Source organism: Etheostoma cragini, chromosome 6 (genome assembly GCF_013103735.1).
Source record: "Etheostoma cragini isolate CJK2018 chromosome 6, CSU_Ecrag_1.0, whole genome shotgun sequence".
NCBI classification, from domain to species: domain Eukaryota; kingdom Metazoa; phylum Chordata; class Actinopteri; order Perciformes; family Percidae; genus Etheostoma; species Etheostoma cragini.
In genome coordinates this window covers 22,517,982-22,534,122 of record NC_048412.1, presented here as the reverse complement: position 1 = coordinate 22,534,122, position 16,141 = coordinate 22,517,982, and the positions used below count along the sequence as shown (strand labels likewise).

Genomic DNA, 16,141 nt, shown 5'->3' with positions numbered 1-16,141 from the left:
ATTTCAATATTATATAATTTAATTAATTTATCATTTATACCGTTTCTCGATCCCCAGTGGGGAAATTACAATTTACACTCGGTTTGTTAGTAATCACTACACTCAATAACATGATATGAGACTAGATATTGTCTTAGATTATGGATATCGCAATATAAGGGTTGTCTTTTCCTGATTTTAAAGGCTGCTTTACAGCAAAGTGATGTCATTTTCTGATTTTACCTGACTTTTGTAACTGTTCTATTATTTACCTTTACCCACTTAGTCATTAAATCCACATTACTGATCACTTATCAAAATTTTCATTGTGTAAATATTTAGTGAAAACACTACTATATTGTTGCGGTATCAATATCGAGGTATTTGGTAAAAATATTGTGATATTTGGATTTACTTAGAATTTTTTTTGATTACTTTCTTTAAAGTCAGAAGTTTACGTACACTAAGATGACTACGCCTTTAAAAAAAATTGGAAAGCCCAGATGATGATGTCATGTCTTTGGAAGCACCGGATAGTGTTATTGACAACATTTGAGTTAATTAGAGACACACCTGTGGATGTTTTTTAAGGCCCACCTGAAAAACACTGCTTCTTTGTGTGACATCATAGAAAGTTTAAAGAAATCCGCCAAGATATCAGGAAAAGATCTGTGGACTTGCACAAGTCTGGTTCATCCTTGGGTGCAATTTCCAGATGCCTGAAGGTGCCAAGTCCATCTGTTCAAACAATTATAATACCGTTCAGGAAGAAGACGGGTTGTCCCAGGGATGAACGTGTCGTTATCCACAGTGAAACGAATGCTGTACCGACATGGGCTAAGTTTGGGCAGTTTATAAATGCACACAGGGACAAAGACCTTATTTCTTGGAGACATGTCCTATGGTCTGACAAAGCTAAAATCAAACTGTTTGTTCATAATGACCATCGTTACGTTTGGAGGAAAAGGGAGGAAGCTTGCAAACCTGAGAACACCATCCCAACTGTGAAATAAGAGGGTGGCAGCATCATGTTGTGGGGTTGTTTTTCTGCAAAAGGGACTGGTGTACTTCACAAAATAGATGGCATCATGAGGAAAGAACATTATGTGGAAATACTGAAGCAACATCTCAAGACATCAGCCGGGAAGTTAAAGCTTGGGCGCCAATGGGTCTTCCAAATGGACAATGACCCAAAGCATACTGGCAAACTGGTTACACAGTGGCTTAAGGATAACAAAGTCAATGTCTTGCAGTGGCCATTACAAAGCCCATCTCATGTCTATTGAAAATGTATGGGCAGAGCTGAAAAGGCTTGTGCAAGCAAGGTGGCCTACAAACTTGGCTCTGTTACACCAGTTCTGTCTGGAGCAATGGGCCAAAATTCCTGCCAACTATTGTGAGAAGCTTACGGAAGGATATCCAAAACGTTTGATCCGAGTCATACAGTTTAAAAGGCAATGGTACCAAATACTAATGAAATGTAGGTAAACTTCTGACTTTGATGAAAACTAATAAAAAAGTAGTCTAATTAAATACTTCTCTCATTATTCTGGCATTTAGCAAATATAAATCATTTTGGTAAACCTAATGGATATAAACCAGGAAAATCATGTCAATCACTTTTGATCGTCTGATTTCATGTCAAACAGGGAGGAAAAATTGTGTCTTTTTATAAAGTGTACAAAAAGCTATGGTTTCAACTGTATGTTTACAGGCTTGTGGTGATGCACACCATGTGCCATACATGCCAAGAAAATCAGTTTGGTACTGTCAATTTGTCTTTTTTTGTCATGGTTCATGTGTGCAATAATCATTACACTTCGTGAGAAAATAATCGTGGAAGAGAATCGTGATATCAATTCTGGGCTAAATAAAATCGTGATTCATATTTTTCCCCATTTCCCCAGTCATAAAGTTAAAGTAAAGTTTTTGATACTACATGTATGTACAGATATTGTTTGCATATAAACTGAGCCATAATGTAATATCACATCAATATCAAGTGACAAGCTGTTCCTGGGCTAGCACAGTGTTAACACATCATAATGCATTTGATTTGCTTATGGCTCAAAAGCCTTGCACTCATTAGATCCCTAGTACTAAGCTCTCCAGAGCGTGGTTTCAATGCCACATGTGCTGCTGCTTGGAGTACTACTGGGGAGGAGAGTGACTGGCAGTTTTAAATTGGGCTGTGCAATCAATTTGCATTTTCTCACGCTACTCTGCGGGCCACTGACTGACTGATCCAGGGCCCCGTTTTAAACATTCCCCCAGGCATAGGACTCACTCACTGGCTGGCCTGTGGTGGTAGTGATATGTGATTGTGAACAAACACCAACACACAACATCAAGCGTGGACTAGCCACAAAAGTATCCAGTAACACATGCCTCTGTCTGACTATACTAATGCACTAATGTCTTCCAAAGTGACATAGTGTATATCCACGACGTTTCACTTCCGGGATTGTTCAGGTGCCTCCGAAAAATCTGCTGGATTTCCCTGACCAAAACTCCTTGTACGTTACCTTTCGGTTTCTTTGTGTTGGAATTGGAATTTGGGATGACTATGGGTTAACTGCTCCTCAAATCTCTGCAGGGTAAAGCCAGACAGTTAGCCACACTATCTATCCAATCTTAGTTTTCTGTTGCACGACTAAATCAGTCTGGGAACGTACACGTTCCCGCAAAACAAGTTCCTTCCCGAGGCCATTTTTCAGTTTCACGAGGCTCCGTCATGACGACGTTTTTCTCCCATCCCCAAATCCTGTGCGGAATAGCCAGACCCTTCTCTGCTTTGCTGTGGAGGAAGGTCTGGTAAAGCGAGACTACAACGCAAGGCAACAAGGATGTGCCAAAATTTAGTTTGAGACATCTTTTTTACACTTGGGAGAGCAAAGTCAAAGCTGGCGCTGCTTTTAGTTAAAAAAAAAATGTCCTTTTGCCTGTGAGAACACACAAAATAGAATCTACTCCAGAGTATACTCTAATCTGACCTCACACACCTACCAAAATACAGACACATAACTGTTTTAGTCTGTTGACTTCGCTGTAGGGGCTTGGTTTCTAGGAAAACACCTCATGTTCCCTTATGCTACCTGAGTTGGAGCAGACCCACTAATGAGACAGTAGGCAGCAGAGAGGGATCTCCTCGTGAGGAGGAGGGGTGGCAGAACCAACTGCTGTATCGTGTGTCACTGGCTGATCAAAAGTACCTAGCATTCAGTTTATGGTCACATAAGTGGAAAGCTTCCGTTACAGCCGAGACAAAGCCAGGCCACTCAGACTGTTTAACTGCTACTGTGACCAAGAAAGAAACAGTTTACTCGCCATGGCTGACATTTGTTTTGTCACCAAGACAAAAATTTGCTGAGCATGTTCATCTACAGCAGTAACCTTGTGTTACGTCAGGGTTATTGCTGTATCAACATGTTCAGTAACAAGGTTTTGTAGTTTTTAAACTTGGGCTGTTATGTAGCTGTCAAAAACAAATATATAAGGTAAACGTCACAGCTTTTTTGTTCCAAAAACAATCAAGGATCCTGCCGATGTTCTTTAGAAAAACACTGCCTACCTACTCACTCTTAAAAGGTCCCATGGCATAACATTTTTTACTTTATAAGTTTTTCACATTAATATGCATTCCCCCAGCCTGCCTATGGTCCCCCAGTGGCCAGAAATGATGATAGGTGTAAACCGAGCCCTGGGTATCCTGCTCTGAAAATGAAAGCTTAGATGTGCCAATCTGTAATTATGAGGTCATAAGGGGCAAGGTTACCTCCCCTCTCTCTGCTTTGCTTGCCCAGAGAATTTGGCCCACCCATGAGACAGACATATCATGGCTTTCAAACAAGAAAAGTGGCAGTTGATCAAGGCTAAACACCAAGCTTCTAAACCCCCCCCCAAAAAAAAAAGCTACAGAAATGGCACATACTAAGGAAAGTTCATTGTGGGACTGGCTCTAGTGGCTGTGATTCTGCACCAAGGCTGAATTTGGGGAAAGAGATTTCAGATATGGTATTAGGGGACCACTAAGGCCTATATAAAAGCATCCAAAAAAGCACCATGGCATGGGACATATGTGTCATGTATGTACACAACATGGACATGGCAAAACAGGTTAAATGTCAGACTCTTGGTGCTGTGGGATAAGTCTAGGGTCAGTGGGTGACGACCTGGGGGCATTGTATCCCGCCGTCACAAGTTCTCAGATGACTAGGCCACGGTGGTTTAAGCTAAACACATCTCATTCTGCACCAGGACGGCAAAAACCATGACATACTAATTCATTACATGTATAGCGCGTTATCATAGACACTCAAAGCGCTTAAGGAGGGAGACTACTCTCTAACACCTCCACTGTGTACGTGGATGATGCGTGGAAGCCTTATGATGCCAAACGCTCAGCACACATCAGCTTGTCAGAGAGGGAGGGGAACATGTTTTTTAGTGGTGGGGGGAAACCGGAGCACCCAGAGAAAACCCACGCACACACGGGGAGAGCATGTAAACTCCACACAGAAAGGCCCCGTTTAATGAAGCCCACACACTTGACTGATGATGCCAGTGACTTCTCAGTGAGTGACACAGAAAGTCCCCAGTACCTTTCGGGAAGGATTTACGTCATATGTCATTAAAACGAGTTCAAAGAATCTTATTTCAGTCTCGCATGACGGCGAGTGACATTAACTCGTTCAATTGTGGTGTTTTGGCAAAATAACAGTAGAGGCTAACATAAACCCTAGTTACAGTTAGAACCTTCACCAGGGCTGAAACATCCTCCATCATCCTGTAGTTTTTTATCACAGGGAAACATAAATAACTTCAATGAACACATGTGACGTTACTGTAAAATAGCCAACAACTTAGCAAAGAGACATTACGGAATAATTTACCTGTAGTTCCGATTTCCATTCATGAGGTCTCTGTCCGGATCACTTCCCGGATCACAGTAGTCAAACGTTCGGGACTCTTCCTCCGTTCAGTCCGGTGTCTCCTTCGGCAGTGCGCCGCCTCTGCCGCGCTGAGTGGCCAAGTGCCCTGCTCTCTGTCAGCTCCTCTCCCTGCAGAATGTCAACAGGGGCCCTTCGGTACGGTCGTTTTTGCCGGCCGGGTGGTCTTCGGCGCCCCCGTGTCGGCACACCACCGTTCGCGCACGGTCAACGTATCCAATCGGATTCCACTGCCACGGCGAAAGCTACTGGCTGTTCAACGCGACACTATGGCAGTGCAAACCTGCTAGTTAGCCAAGTTAGCCCGCTAGAGAGAAACTGTCAGGATATCATCATAGCGGGGTCACTGAGTCCAAATGAATTACTACCAAAATATGTACATAAACAGAGACGACATAAATTCGTGTCTACTGGACAGCGAACGTCGGGGTAGCTCCACTAATTAGCTGACTAGCTAGCTCGGCGGTTGGATAACGTTAACGTTAGTTGGAATTCTGACAGACGTCTAATGTTACTTTTATCGGGTTAAAAACAGCCGTTGTCACGGCCCCGTTTCCCCAGTACCATATCCCAATGACATCGTCTTCCGTAGTTTGTATCCCGGTGCCAAAATAAAGCTGTCAACACCGGGCAGTATTTGCCGATAAGTGTCAAGATTTGCAGTCCGGTTGACAGATCAATTCCGCGGGGCTTCGGCAAGCCAGCTAAATATGGTGAAGTTGCCTTTCTGACACCGACAGGAAGAGGTGGGCTCTCTGTCAACAGACGTCAGAAGAATCAACTCCGCCTTCATCTAAAGGTACCCTACTCCTACAATACTATGAACACATTAGTGGATAAAAGTTACAGTTTTTAATACATCAGACTGCATGAATTATTAGCTACATTTTTTTTTAATACTGCAAGTCTCCTCTGCTGTCATGTTAAATGTGTAAGCTCCGTTTCATTATTTGTTGAGACTTGATCAAATTTGAGTCTAGAATAAACTAAATTTCCATCGATATGCTAAAATCCAAGCAAACAATACAGCATTAGCTTTGTAAATTTAAAAAATGAAACACAACAGGATTAATAAAAAACAATTTTATTTTCTTTAAAAAATAACCCACCCCAACAGAATTTCCATACTATCACATACAGAGCCAAAATATGCTTCCATGTCCTTTCATTCAAATCTATTGGGAAGTGCTATGACAAGGACTGTTCTTAATCATTGGCTTCAATATTGCTTAGTCAGACAGTGAGGCTGTGTGAAGAGGAGTTGCCTCTCAGGTGTCCATATGATGCATTTCCAGGGTGACTGCCATTTCGTCCCCCCCTTTGCAAGGTGCTAATTGGTTTAAGTGAGTGATGAACTGCATCTGGTTTTAGTGGTACTTGAAAAAGCCCCCAGTCTGATTTTTTTCTTTTTCTTTTTTTCAGCAAAGAATGAGGGGTAAAACACTGGCCCCATCTGTGAAAGGCCTGGCAACTGGTGAGCCAAGATACATAACTCGTTATTATTATTATATATATGTATATATACAAATCACCTTGGACACAAAGAAGGATCAGTAAAACGGTGTACAAAGGCATTTTGATTATGCACGTTAATAAATCTTTTGATCCCTTTTCACTCAAAGGGGCTCTGACCGTCAGACAGGATTTGAGGTGCTTAAAGGGCAACTGAGGTGGATTTTTGAGACCATCTCCACAGTGCCCTCTTGAGGATACACTCTGACACTAGTCACAATATTCATAATAGTAATGACAAAAGGAGAAAAAAAAGCAGTCTTTATAACCATTACACAATTGAGGCAAAACAACTGACAGGCAGTGGCGAGCACAAGGCCCCTACCTCTAAGAAAACCAAAATAAGGTGGCTCAGAATATCCAGTCATAAAAAATAATTACATGCATTTTTTCATAAATCCAGAAAGTGACTAGATGTAAATGCAGGGCATATTAAGTAATAGCAATAGTGGCCCACCCTGTCCAATGTAGCAATCCCTTATCTGTGCCGCCCATGCACACAGAGCACCAATGGGGATTGGCTAACACAAGATATGGGATTGGTGCAGGGGATGCTGCAGGTGTGTGATATTAAAAGTGAGAATAGACAGCAAGGATAGAAGGTGAGGATGAAAAGGATGGCAAGTGATAGTTTGACTTGGAGGGAAATAAGTGGACAAGTGCATCGGAAGAAGTGGGTCTCTACATGCTAAGAAAGAGACGGAGAAGGAAGATATGCGCGTGCTTCTGCTATTCAGACTATGAGTTGTAAATGCCTGCAGAGGGAAGAGCTTTGTGTAAAAATGGAGATAGGTGTGTACAGGTACGCAAAGAAGTGTGCGGGTTTGTAGTTTAGAGTGCATCCTGTGGCATCATCTCTACTGATACATGTTGGAATGTGCAGAATGATCGGATCAAGTTCAATTGCTGAATGTGAGTTCAGCTTTGCAGCACTTAAGTGATCACAGACTTTATATTTGCCTGCATTCAAATCTACAGAGGAGTGTGGACCTTGCCTATTGCCTTAGTTACTCATTTGTTCTGAAAGCTCTGCAGGTGTGGGTCTGAAAACGTCAAACTAATCTAAGTCAAGCCTCAGGACAGACAAGAGTCACCATTTTGAAGTAAAATATATCAATAAGTAAAAACAAAGTGCCTCGTAGATCCTAAAAGAGCAATGCATACAGAAATGAAAGAATATTTTCCTGTTTAGGTGCCCCTTTTTCATTGGTTGGCATCACTTTTGGCTGGTTAATAATGCTGGTTTAGGTGCATGGGGTGCAAGTATATTTGATACACTGAAAAATAAAAGGTCCCTCTATTGTTTTGCTAAGCTTGCCTCTATGGGCTAAATCTCTAAGGGACTGAACAATCAGCACAGAGAGTGCAGCAAGACCTCTCTCCTGTATCTACGATATGCTACACCTGCTTTTTCTGTCTCTGCTAATATAAAGACCAGAGGGCTAGCCTCACATGTACTAACAAAGTCTTGTGCAGGAGAGGTGGCACCTACATGCTAACACTAAGTGCTAATGTACCATACCTCGGACTCCTCAAGGCAGTTTAAAAAAAATTACATTATTCAAAAACATTAAAAACATGAATGTAGTTCATGACCATGATAAAATGATACATGTAAGTGTGCGTGCCCAGTACCACCCCTCTGGAGGATCCCCATACTAAGGGGCTTGGAACACTGGCATCCGGCATTCGGATGGGTAAAGAGGCAGCATCGTGATGGCAGTTAAGAAAGTTTTTGTGATTTTTTTTTTCTTCTTCTTTCTAATCGCCTATTTTCTTCCCAATCTGAATTGCATACGTACATACACAGGAGTGTGAATGTAGCGTACAATACAAGTACACAATAATAACCACATTTAAAAATTCTACATAAAAAAAGATCAATATTCCTGGTAAAGTAAGAACAACAAAATGACATTAAAAATAATAATATTCATAACCGTTTGAGTGCATGAGGCTGTAGAGTCTGCCTGTGATTTACAGGTGAAGGGATTTATGTTTCTTGGATTTGGGTGAATAACTGGCAAGTCTGTGGAGTGTGTGTGGTGGGTAGTCATTGGGAATAAGGGATGGGGATGAGGTGGTGGTGGGCTGTGTGCCCACTCAGGTAGAAATGAGGGGGGAAGGGTTGATGGTGGTGATGGTTGGTGTAGCTCAGGCGAAGTACATGGTCCTCAGGGTGTCGTGGTGAATCTGAACAGCTTTAGCCAGTGCCTGGGGGTCCCGACCGTTACTCTGACCAGACACATGGCTGCCCTCTCCACTGCAGAGAGATGACAGGGAGACAAGTTGCAGAACAAGGATCAGCGAAACTTCATATGTGATTATTGGCATACTATCACGGTAGTCATGGTAGCACTGTCTCTCAAACTTTGGGTCCAAACCCAATGTGGGGTCAGTTTACATGTGTGCAACAGTGTTGCAGGACACAGTTGTATTAAGACTGATGTACTTTGTTGGTATATTTCTAATAAATTAAATATGCTTTAAATATCGAAATGCTTCTAAAAACAGATTAGAGAAGAGGGCCTATGGAACATTTCAAAACACAAAACTAAAACAATTCCAATTGCTGTGGGTCCTGAGAATTTTGGTAAACAACTAACCTGTCATGCTCTTTGTCCACCAGATGGTAGCGGGCGCGGAAGGCCACAAGACGAGCATAGTAGGCTGGCGCAGGGATGGAGACTGAGCGGGTACAGCGCACATACGTGTGGCACAACTGGTACGTTAGAATCTGCAACTCATCAGCCGTGAAACGATTGTCGTCCCATAAGACGTAGTAATGAGACGGCCGACTGGTGCCCTGGAGATAGAGAGAAGGCAATAAAAATGAGATGAAACATGATACGCCAAAAAAATGGCTACGTAAAACAAACTAATGCAATATGTAGGATTGTAGGGTCAAAGGCATTCACTCTCATTTTAATCTATTCAGGGATTGTCAAAACGTAATTACAGAGCACTAAAACATTCAGTTTCTGTTATTATTACCTGTATGCCCGCATGGCTACACAGGTAGAAGTCAAACTCAAAGGGATGAGTGATGCTGGTGTCCACCGTAGTCCCTGCAGGAATATTCCCACTCTTCCCAATCTAACAACAACAACAAAAAAGATAATTATTAAACAAATGAAAACAAGTAACTATGAAAGAAATGAAAACACATTTTAAAATGTGTTAATAAATAGAAAAGCACACCCTTTCAGACTTGTCAGCACAGAAGAGGCGTGTGTGGTGGCGTTTCTGCACCACAATGTAGGTGATGCCTGGCTGATAGTCTTTCTCCAACTTGATGCACGCATCTCTGATGGCCAGGAGCTCGTAGTGGAGAATCTGCACACAAGACAAGTGTTTATTAGCTCAGTGATATAATTAATTTCATAGAAAATGCAAAAATGATGCACATCAAGTTAAGGGAAAAGATACGTTTACATATTTAGGACAATCCAGATAATCCATCAAAGAACCCATATCAGTTTCAACTACTATGTGGTCATATTACCTGGGGCAACTGTCCCTCAGGAACTCCATCTCTATAGAAAATGATCCTGGTGGGCTTGAACCGGGTTGACTTGTAGAACTGAATTAACAGTTCACGCACCATGTAAGACAAATCTTCAATGATTTCCTGCCTGGGTCTCTGGACTCGCACTGTGGCACAGTATCGGCTGGGATGAGCATCCATACTGCCTACCACCTGGAAGAGAGGGGAGTGACACAGTTTTACATGGCACTGTCAGCGGTGGGGATTTGATTCCAGCTGGTAACACATTTCCAAAATAATCCATTGAACATCTGGTTAGTGGGCCAGATCCTGATCCACTCAATCCACTGTTATCAGTCATTAGTCCCAATGTGTATGTTTGTATATTAACATCCTCTAGAGGCCGCCACTGCAAAGTGTGGTAGGCTCAACAATAAACTTTTTATTTTTCTTCCCTCAAATAGTTTTACTGCATCTAAAGTTCATACTTTTTCACCCGTTTCCTTCTGATTTCCGAGGGAACAAGAAAGGTCCACTCTCCAATCCTCTCACACGTTTGGAATAATTTCTAGGCAACAACACACCCAACCACAGCTGAGCTGAGGTCAAGGGCGGAAGAGTGCTGACGTCATGGACTTTGTTTCCCTAAATCCCTCACTAGCTCCTCTCTTACTACCTCCTTTTTCTTCGTTCAGCCTCATTTATTATCTAGCCGAGTCAAAACAAAAAATCAGATTGACTGCAGACTGCAGTTTCTCAAGAAATGGACTTTCAAAGCAGGGCATTTGCCAGTAACTTAATGCATCAGAAAAATAACAAAACCAAGCACTTTTAGAGTCCCTCAGGCTAAATCCCTTTTTAAGTGTTATGACCTGCCGGAGAGCACACAGTACTTATTAAAGCTATAAATTGGGGCGGTAACTAATGATGTGTTTTTATTAAAATGAGAAAATGAATTACAAATGCCACCACTACCAGAGCTCACGGTACTAAATTCATCTCATCTATCCAACAGTGGGAAAAAATGTATATATATTTCCCCATTTCTATTGTGCATTCATGTTACCATAACAGTCAAATTAATAATAAAACACTCACATATGAGCTAAATAATGACATTTGCTCTACAGTGTCTGTGTTTAAGATGAATAAGGTGGTAAAGCTCTTCTGCCTTAAACATACTGTGGCTGTGGGTTTCTTCTTTAACCAGCATTGCTGTGCACCATGGTCACCCAGTGCCACTGTCACCAAGCAACCACAACCATGGGTTTGCTTTTCCGTGACATCTTGATAGCATTTGCATTATTTACATGAGCTGGTTGCTTTTTTTGATTTGCCTATGAAAAGGAGGGACCCTGCCAACACAGCATCTGGATGCCACACTACACTGTGGCCATTATTTAGATGTTTTTTTCACTTGATATAACTACAGTATATACTTTTAGATGATGTTTTATGGCTTTACAAAAAAAATGACAAGAAAACTATTCTCCAGATATAGTTTTGACCCACTTTACGCCATCTGTATTTCAGAGCTGACGAAGGGCTGCTGTGTCCAACCCAAACCGCAGCAGTGGACAGAACCTGCCTGACATTCATGCATATCAATTCTGTGAAATAAATAAATTAACTTGACTTTGAAATTTATAACAAGTGGCAGCCAAGTGCTTCAGACTGCTGTTTCCCTTTTGATGGCTCTTCAGGGGACTCGCGCTGCCCCCTCGACTGTATTTCAAAGAAAAGTCAATGTGTTTCCCCGATAATAAATTAGGGTGTCAAAAACTGTTTTCTCTTCCTCTAATGTGTGCCTTTGTGGAAGTTTTAGAGTGAATACTAAACCATAACGAGAAGTATGTTCAAACAATTGCTTCACTAACTGACAAATATAGCAATAAACAGCAAACCCAGCCTTTAAAATTAGTCTTCAGAAACCTATGGGTAATGACAAACCTGTTTGTTCTACAGAGAACAACACAGAACACAGACAACAACTACACAATATATTGTTGCAACAAACACGTATTTCAATTATAAATAATCTAGACTTTGTTTTGATGAATCAAGTCATAGTCTCTTAATAACATGAAAAATGCCCTTAACAAGTTACTAGAGTAAGTAAGTAAGTAAAGTTTATTTATAAAGCGCTTTTCTCAGATAAAAAAATCACAAAGTGCTGTACAAAAGAGTAAGTGAAAACACAGCACTCCAGTGTTTGCCACAGCGGAGCTTAACCTGAACGCTCAGACTTGACAAGTGGCCTGACTTCCCTTCCTTTTCCTAAGATTGTGTTCAAGTTCACCTAGTGTTGTTTAATACAGGCGTTATTTCTGAGACTTACAGCAGTAATGGAGGGCTTCTTGCCATCTCCAGCAGGGGGGTGTGTGACATCTGCTCCCAGGAAGATAACCGGCTGCTGAAACACTGCTGACCTGAGAGTGCAAACGGACGAGGACATGCAAATTCACACTTGCTCATAAAGGCAGTGTGGGGTTGCTTTTAAAAGAGTTGTATTATCAACACAGGCTGAACTACTGTGATGGGTCAATATACAATATGTCATCTAGCAAGACTTCGTGGGCTTCAAACAATGTAAATTGTTGCATTTGAGACCAAATAAATAATACAAAACCTGGATATTAGGTGATAATATTGAAGGAGCCACTTCAAACTGACTGAAAGCCAAAAGATCCCAAAAGTAAAAAATTTAATAAATGAAAAATTATAATATGAATCAAATAAATACGATATTTTTAATGATAGGGTTTAACAGTGACATATGTGGAAAGATGGAGTCCAAGGTCTTATATAGACAGCATTGACCTGTGGCAGTAGTCTTATATGAAAAGGTTACACAGGGTCAAACACCTGTATATACAGTATATGTTACAGTATTATTAAAATTCTTAGTGTTGTCCTCCTGCCATGAACGTAAAACTAAATTCAAAAGCAGGCCAAGCAAAAGCTCACCGTTGGTGAGGCACCAGGATGTTGTTGATGCCTCCCAGCTTCACGTTGATCTTGAGGCAGAGGTTGGACAGGGTCTGAGGGGACGTCTTCACCACGTTCTTCACCTGGACACACTGCGTCGCCATGCCCAAGAGGGTGTCTCCCACACGCTTTACTTCGGCTAAAGGGGATAGTTAAGAAATGGAACATGAAGAACACCAAGATGACAAAGAACTGAGGTATCATTTTGTCTTGCATCTGTCTTGATGTCTCTTGATGATGCCAAACTGAGTGTATATCTAAGAAGAAAAAGAAAAATAGCCAACCATAGACAGGGGTTTTTCCTGGCAGGATGACAATGATGAGCTGCAGTCCGGAGTAGGTGTTCTTCAGGTGTCTGAACATGGGCTCCACGCTGTCAGCTCCCTGGGCGTATTTACAGAAGCATGGCTGGCCCTGGATGGGCATCCCAGCATCCTTAGAGATTTTACGCAGCTGGTCTGTGAAGTTCCTGAAAGAAAGCCAGATTAGTTGAGACAAAATTCAGCAAGCTAAGGCATGTGTATTGCTGAGGCAATGTATCCCTGCTCATTAGGACATATTATTCATAATATCATAAAGAAATGAATCAGGGAGATACTAAATGTAGGCTGAATATGGCGTTGCAGATGAAAAAGAAAATTATCTTGCTAGCAGCTTAATCAAGATCGCGAAAGAGTGTTACGGGGGAGAGGATTTCATTCTTCCCGAAAAAAATATGTATTTCCTCTGTTACCACTCATTAGTACTTACTTGAGCACCTCTTCCCTGCATTGTTTCTGGGGGGCAAAGCAAGCAATTGCCCACACTTTGATCTCGATGCCATTATAAAACTGTTTCCCCCTCATGTCCCACACTCCCTGGTTGGGGGTTGCTATGGCACGGTTCTGTGGAGGAGAGGACCAGAGGGGAGAAAGTTTAAATCAGGGCACATCCTGCACAAAATTATATATATGTGTGTGTGTGTGTGTGTGTGTGTGTGTGTGTGTGTGTGTGTGTGTGTGTGTGTGTGTGTGATTTTTGTTTGGAGTGTTCATTCAGACTCTCCAATCAAAGCTCAATGTGTTTTTAAATAATAAATGACCCGTGTATTACCCGTCCTCCATACTGCAGGATGGGGGGTGGAAGCACTCTGCCCGTCACCTCAGCCATGTCGTCTTTCACCTTGATCCCAAACTCCTGGATGTACGGGTCTAGGTTGAAGTTAGCATTCTTCATCTGTGAAGAGTAAAAGATATTCATCATATCTCACGGCCTCTGTGTCTTACACTTTAAACGACTGAGTCAGACACTCATATACTACTATATATAAGTCGTTACGTCAGCTGTGCGGCCTCCACCCTCTCGTTGTCTCTACAACTCACCAGCCTGCTGATCTCCTCCTGCCTGTCGGGAGCGGAGCGAGCTGTGGCTTTGATCATAGTGGAGGTCTGATTATCTGTCAGCTTCTTGATGCATCGTTGACCTGCTACAATGTTACACACCTGTGACAAATAAATCTAGAGTCATTAGGGGGTAACATTGGTCATTCACACACACTAATCCTGGATGGAGCTTAAAATTGTGTGCAAGTCAGTGCACATGGTGTTATTATATATAAAACACACTTTATTAGTCTTGAAATGATAAACTAAGATATTGTATCACAGCTAAAATCATCCTTGAACCCTTCCTCACCTCCAGAGGCAGGTAGGTGTGCTTCTGCTCTTGCCCCACCTGTAGGCAAGGTAGGTGGGGGTATTTTAGCTGCAGGTTGTACTTCTGCTTGAAGTACTGGGCCACTGTACATTCTACTGTCTGCCCACTTTCGAGCTGGAGGGGAAACCTGGTGGAAACAACAAAAAAGTGAATAACTGTAGGATCTGATACTAAGATGAATAAGATGCCTTTGCTGTAATGAGTTGCAAAATATATTTGAGAGGATGTAACCCAACATGATCATGAGTGTGTGGCGCAATCAGTGACTTTGTACCAACAAATTTCACTCTGTCATCGCAAGGAATCACTGGCCAGCAGCTACCGATTAGCTGATTCCTCCAAGTTGATGTTAAAATGCTAACATGTTAAAGATGCTTACTCAGTTTGACCAATAGGCTTAGGGTTAACAGGTTGATGCAGCAGCTGTTACTTTCTCTTTTTCATTCTGACACATTCTCTTTCAAGTTACAATCTGTCAAACAACTTAAAAAATTAAATAATTTGGGATAGATAGATATTATTTTAAACATATTCTGCAATATATTGCAATTTATAGCCTTTTTTCCAACTTACTATGCTGTAGCTGATTTTTCCCCCACCCCCTAGATACTTTTGTTAAGTTCATAAATGAGGAACCTTTGCTAACATTTCCAAATGGGGGATTTCCACTGCAGAAACTTCCCGGGAGATTGAGAACCTGTTTGAGGAAATCAGGAACGTTGCCAGTACTGGCAAGAGCTGGAGATTAATATAGCTCCTCTTGGAGAGTTCCAGGTGCAAAGAAAGTGCCAAAAAAAGTCAGAAAACGAGAGACAGAAAGAGAGGTGCTTGAAAGGGCTAATAAGTGACAAAGAGTAAACAAGAGTGACAGAAATAAATACCTATAAAACACTCAGCGAGTGTGTGGAGCCAGGCAAAACAAGCTATAATAGGATCTCTCTGGCAAACTGGTTATTCACATCTAAGCAGATTATTCAAATCCTTAGAGGGAACTTTGTGGATATCTTAATAATGTATACAGATAATGACTGGGTGTATTTCATATCGTAATTCATTACGGTCTGCGTACTTACGTCTGGTGGCTGGCAGGTCGCCGGGTGACATTGCATACACGATACTTCCTCTTCATTTGGCCACAGTGGGTCACCTCTACCTTCAGGCCTGGCAATGCCAACAAGAAGTGATGTTAACAAGAATTAACACAAACAGACACAGAAAGACCGACATTATAGTTATAACTAGACTAATCACAAAAGCTTCTTGTGAAATACAAACCCGATTCCAAAAAAGTTGGGACACTGTACAAATTGTGAATAAAAACAGAATGCAATGATGTGGAAGTTTCAAATTTCAATATTTTATTTAGAATACAACATAGATGACATATCAAATGTTTAAACTGAGAAAATGCATAATTTTAAGCGAAAAATAAGTTGATTCTAAATTTCATCGGATCAACACATCTCAAAAAAGTTGGGACAAGGCCATTTTTACCACTGTGTGGCATCCCCTCTTCTTTTAATAACAGTCT

General features: G+C 41.5%; 2 protein-coding genes across 3 annotated transcripts in view; both read right to left on the bottom strand.

The window, feature by feature from the left end:
* Window positions 1–5,683, bottom strand: part of LOC117946812 (protein argonaute-3) — a 33,694-nt gene extending 28,011 nt beyond the window's left edge. For both annotated transcript variants that reach the window (XM_034875200.1, XM_034875201.1), the window contains exon 1: window positions 4,872–5,683. In XM_034875200.1, coding sequence (XP_034731091.1) covers window positions 4,872–4,890 — 19 coding nt within the window. In that variant the 5' untranslated portion in view covers window positions 4,891–5,683. The remainder of the gene's footprint in view (window positions 1–4,871) is intronic.
* Window positions 5,684–8,204: 2,521 nt separating this feature from the next.
* ago1 (argonaute RISC component 1) overlaps window positions 8,205–16,141 on the bottom strand; it is a 17,426-nt gene continuing 9,489 nt past the window's right edge. Inside the window, exons 7-19 of the mRNA XM_034875202.1 lie at window positions 15,684–15,771; window positions 14,590–14,737; window positions 14,277–14,396; window positions 14,008–14,130; window positions 13,666–13,799; window positions 13,200–13,384; window positions 12,895–13,054; window positions 12,266–12,356; window positions 9,946–10,140; window positions 9,642–9,776; window positions 9,435–9,536; window positions 9,047–9,246; window positions 8,205–8,703 (exon numbers count right to left, since the gene is read on the bottom strand). Coding sequence (XP_034731093.1) covers window positions 8,595–8,703; window positions 9,047–9,246; window positions 9,435–9,536; window positions 9,642–9,776; window positions 9,946–10,140; window positions 12,266–12,356; window positions 12,895–13,054; window positions 13,200–13,384; window positions 13,666–13,799; window positions 14,008–14,130; window positions 14,277–14,396; window positions 14,590–14,737; window positions 15,684–15,771 — 1,790 coding nt within the window. The 3' untranslated portion in view covers window positions 8,205–8,594. The remainder of the gene's footprint in view (window positions 8,704–9,046; window positions 9,247–9,434; window positions 9,537–9,641; window positions 9,777–9,945; window positions 10,141–12,265; window positions 12,357–12,894; window positions 13,055–13,199; window positions 13,385–13,665; window positions 13,800–14,007; window positions 14,131–14,276; window positions 14,397–14,589; window positions 14,738–15,683; window positions 15,772–16,141) is intronic.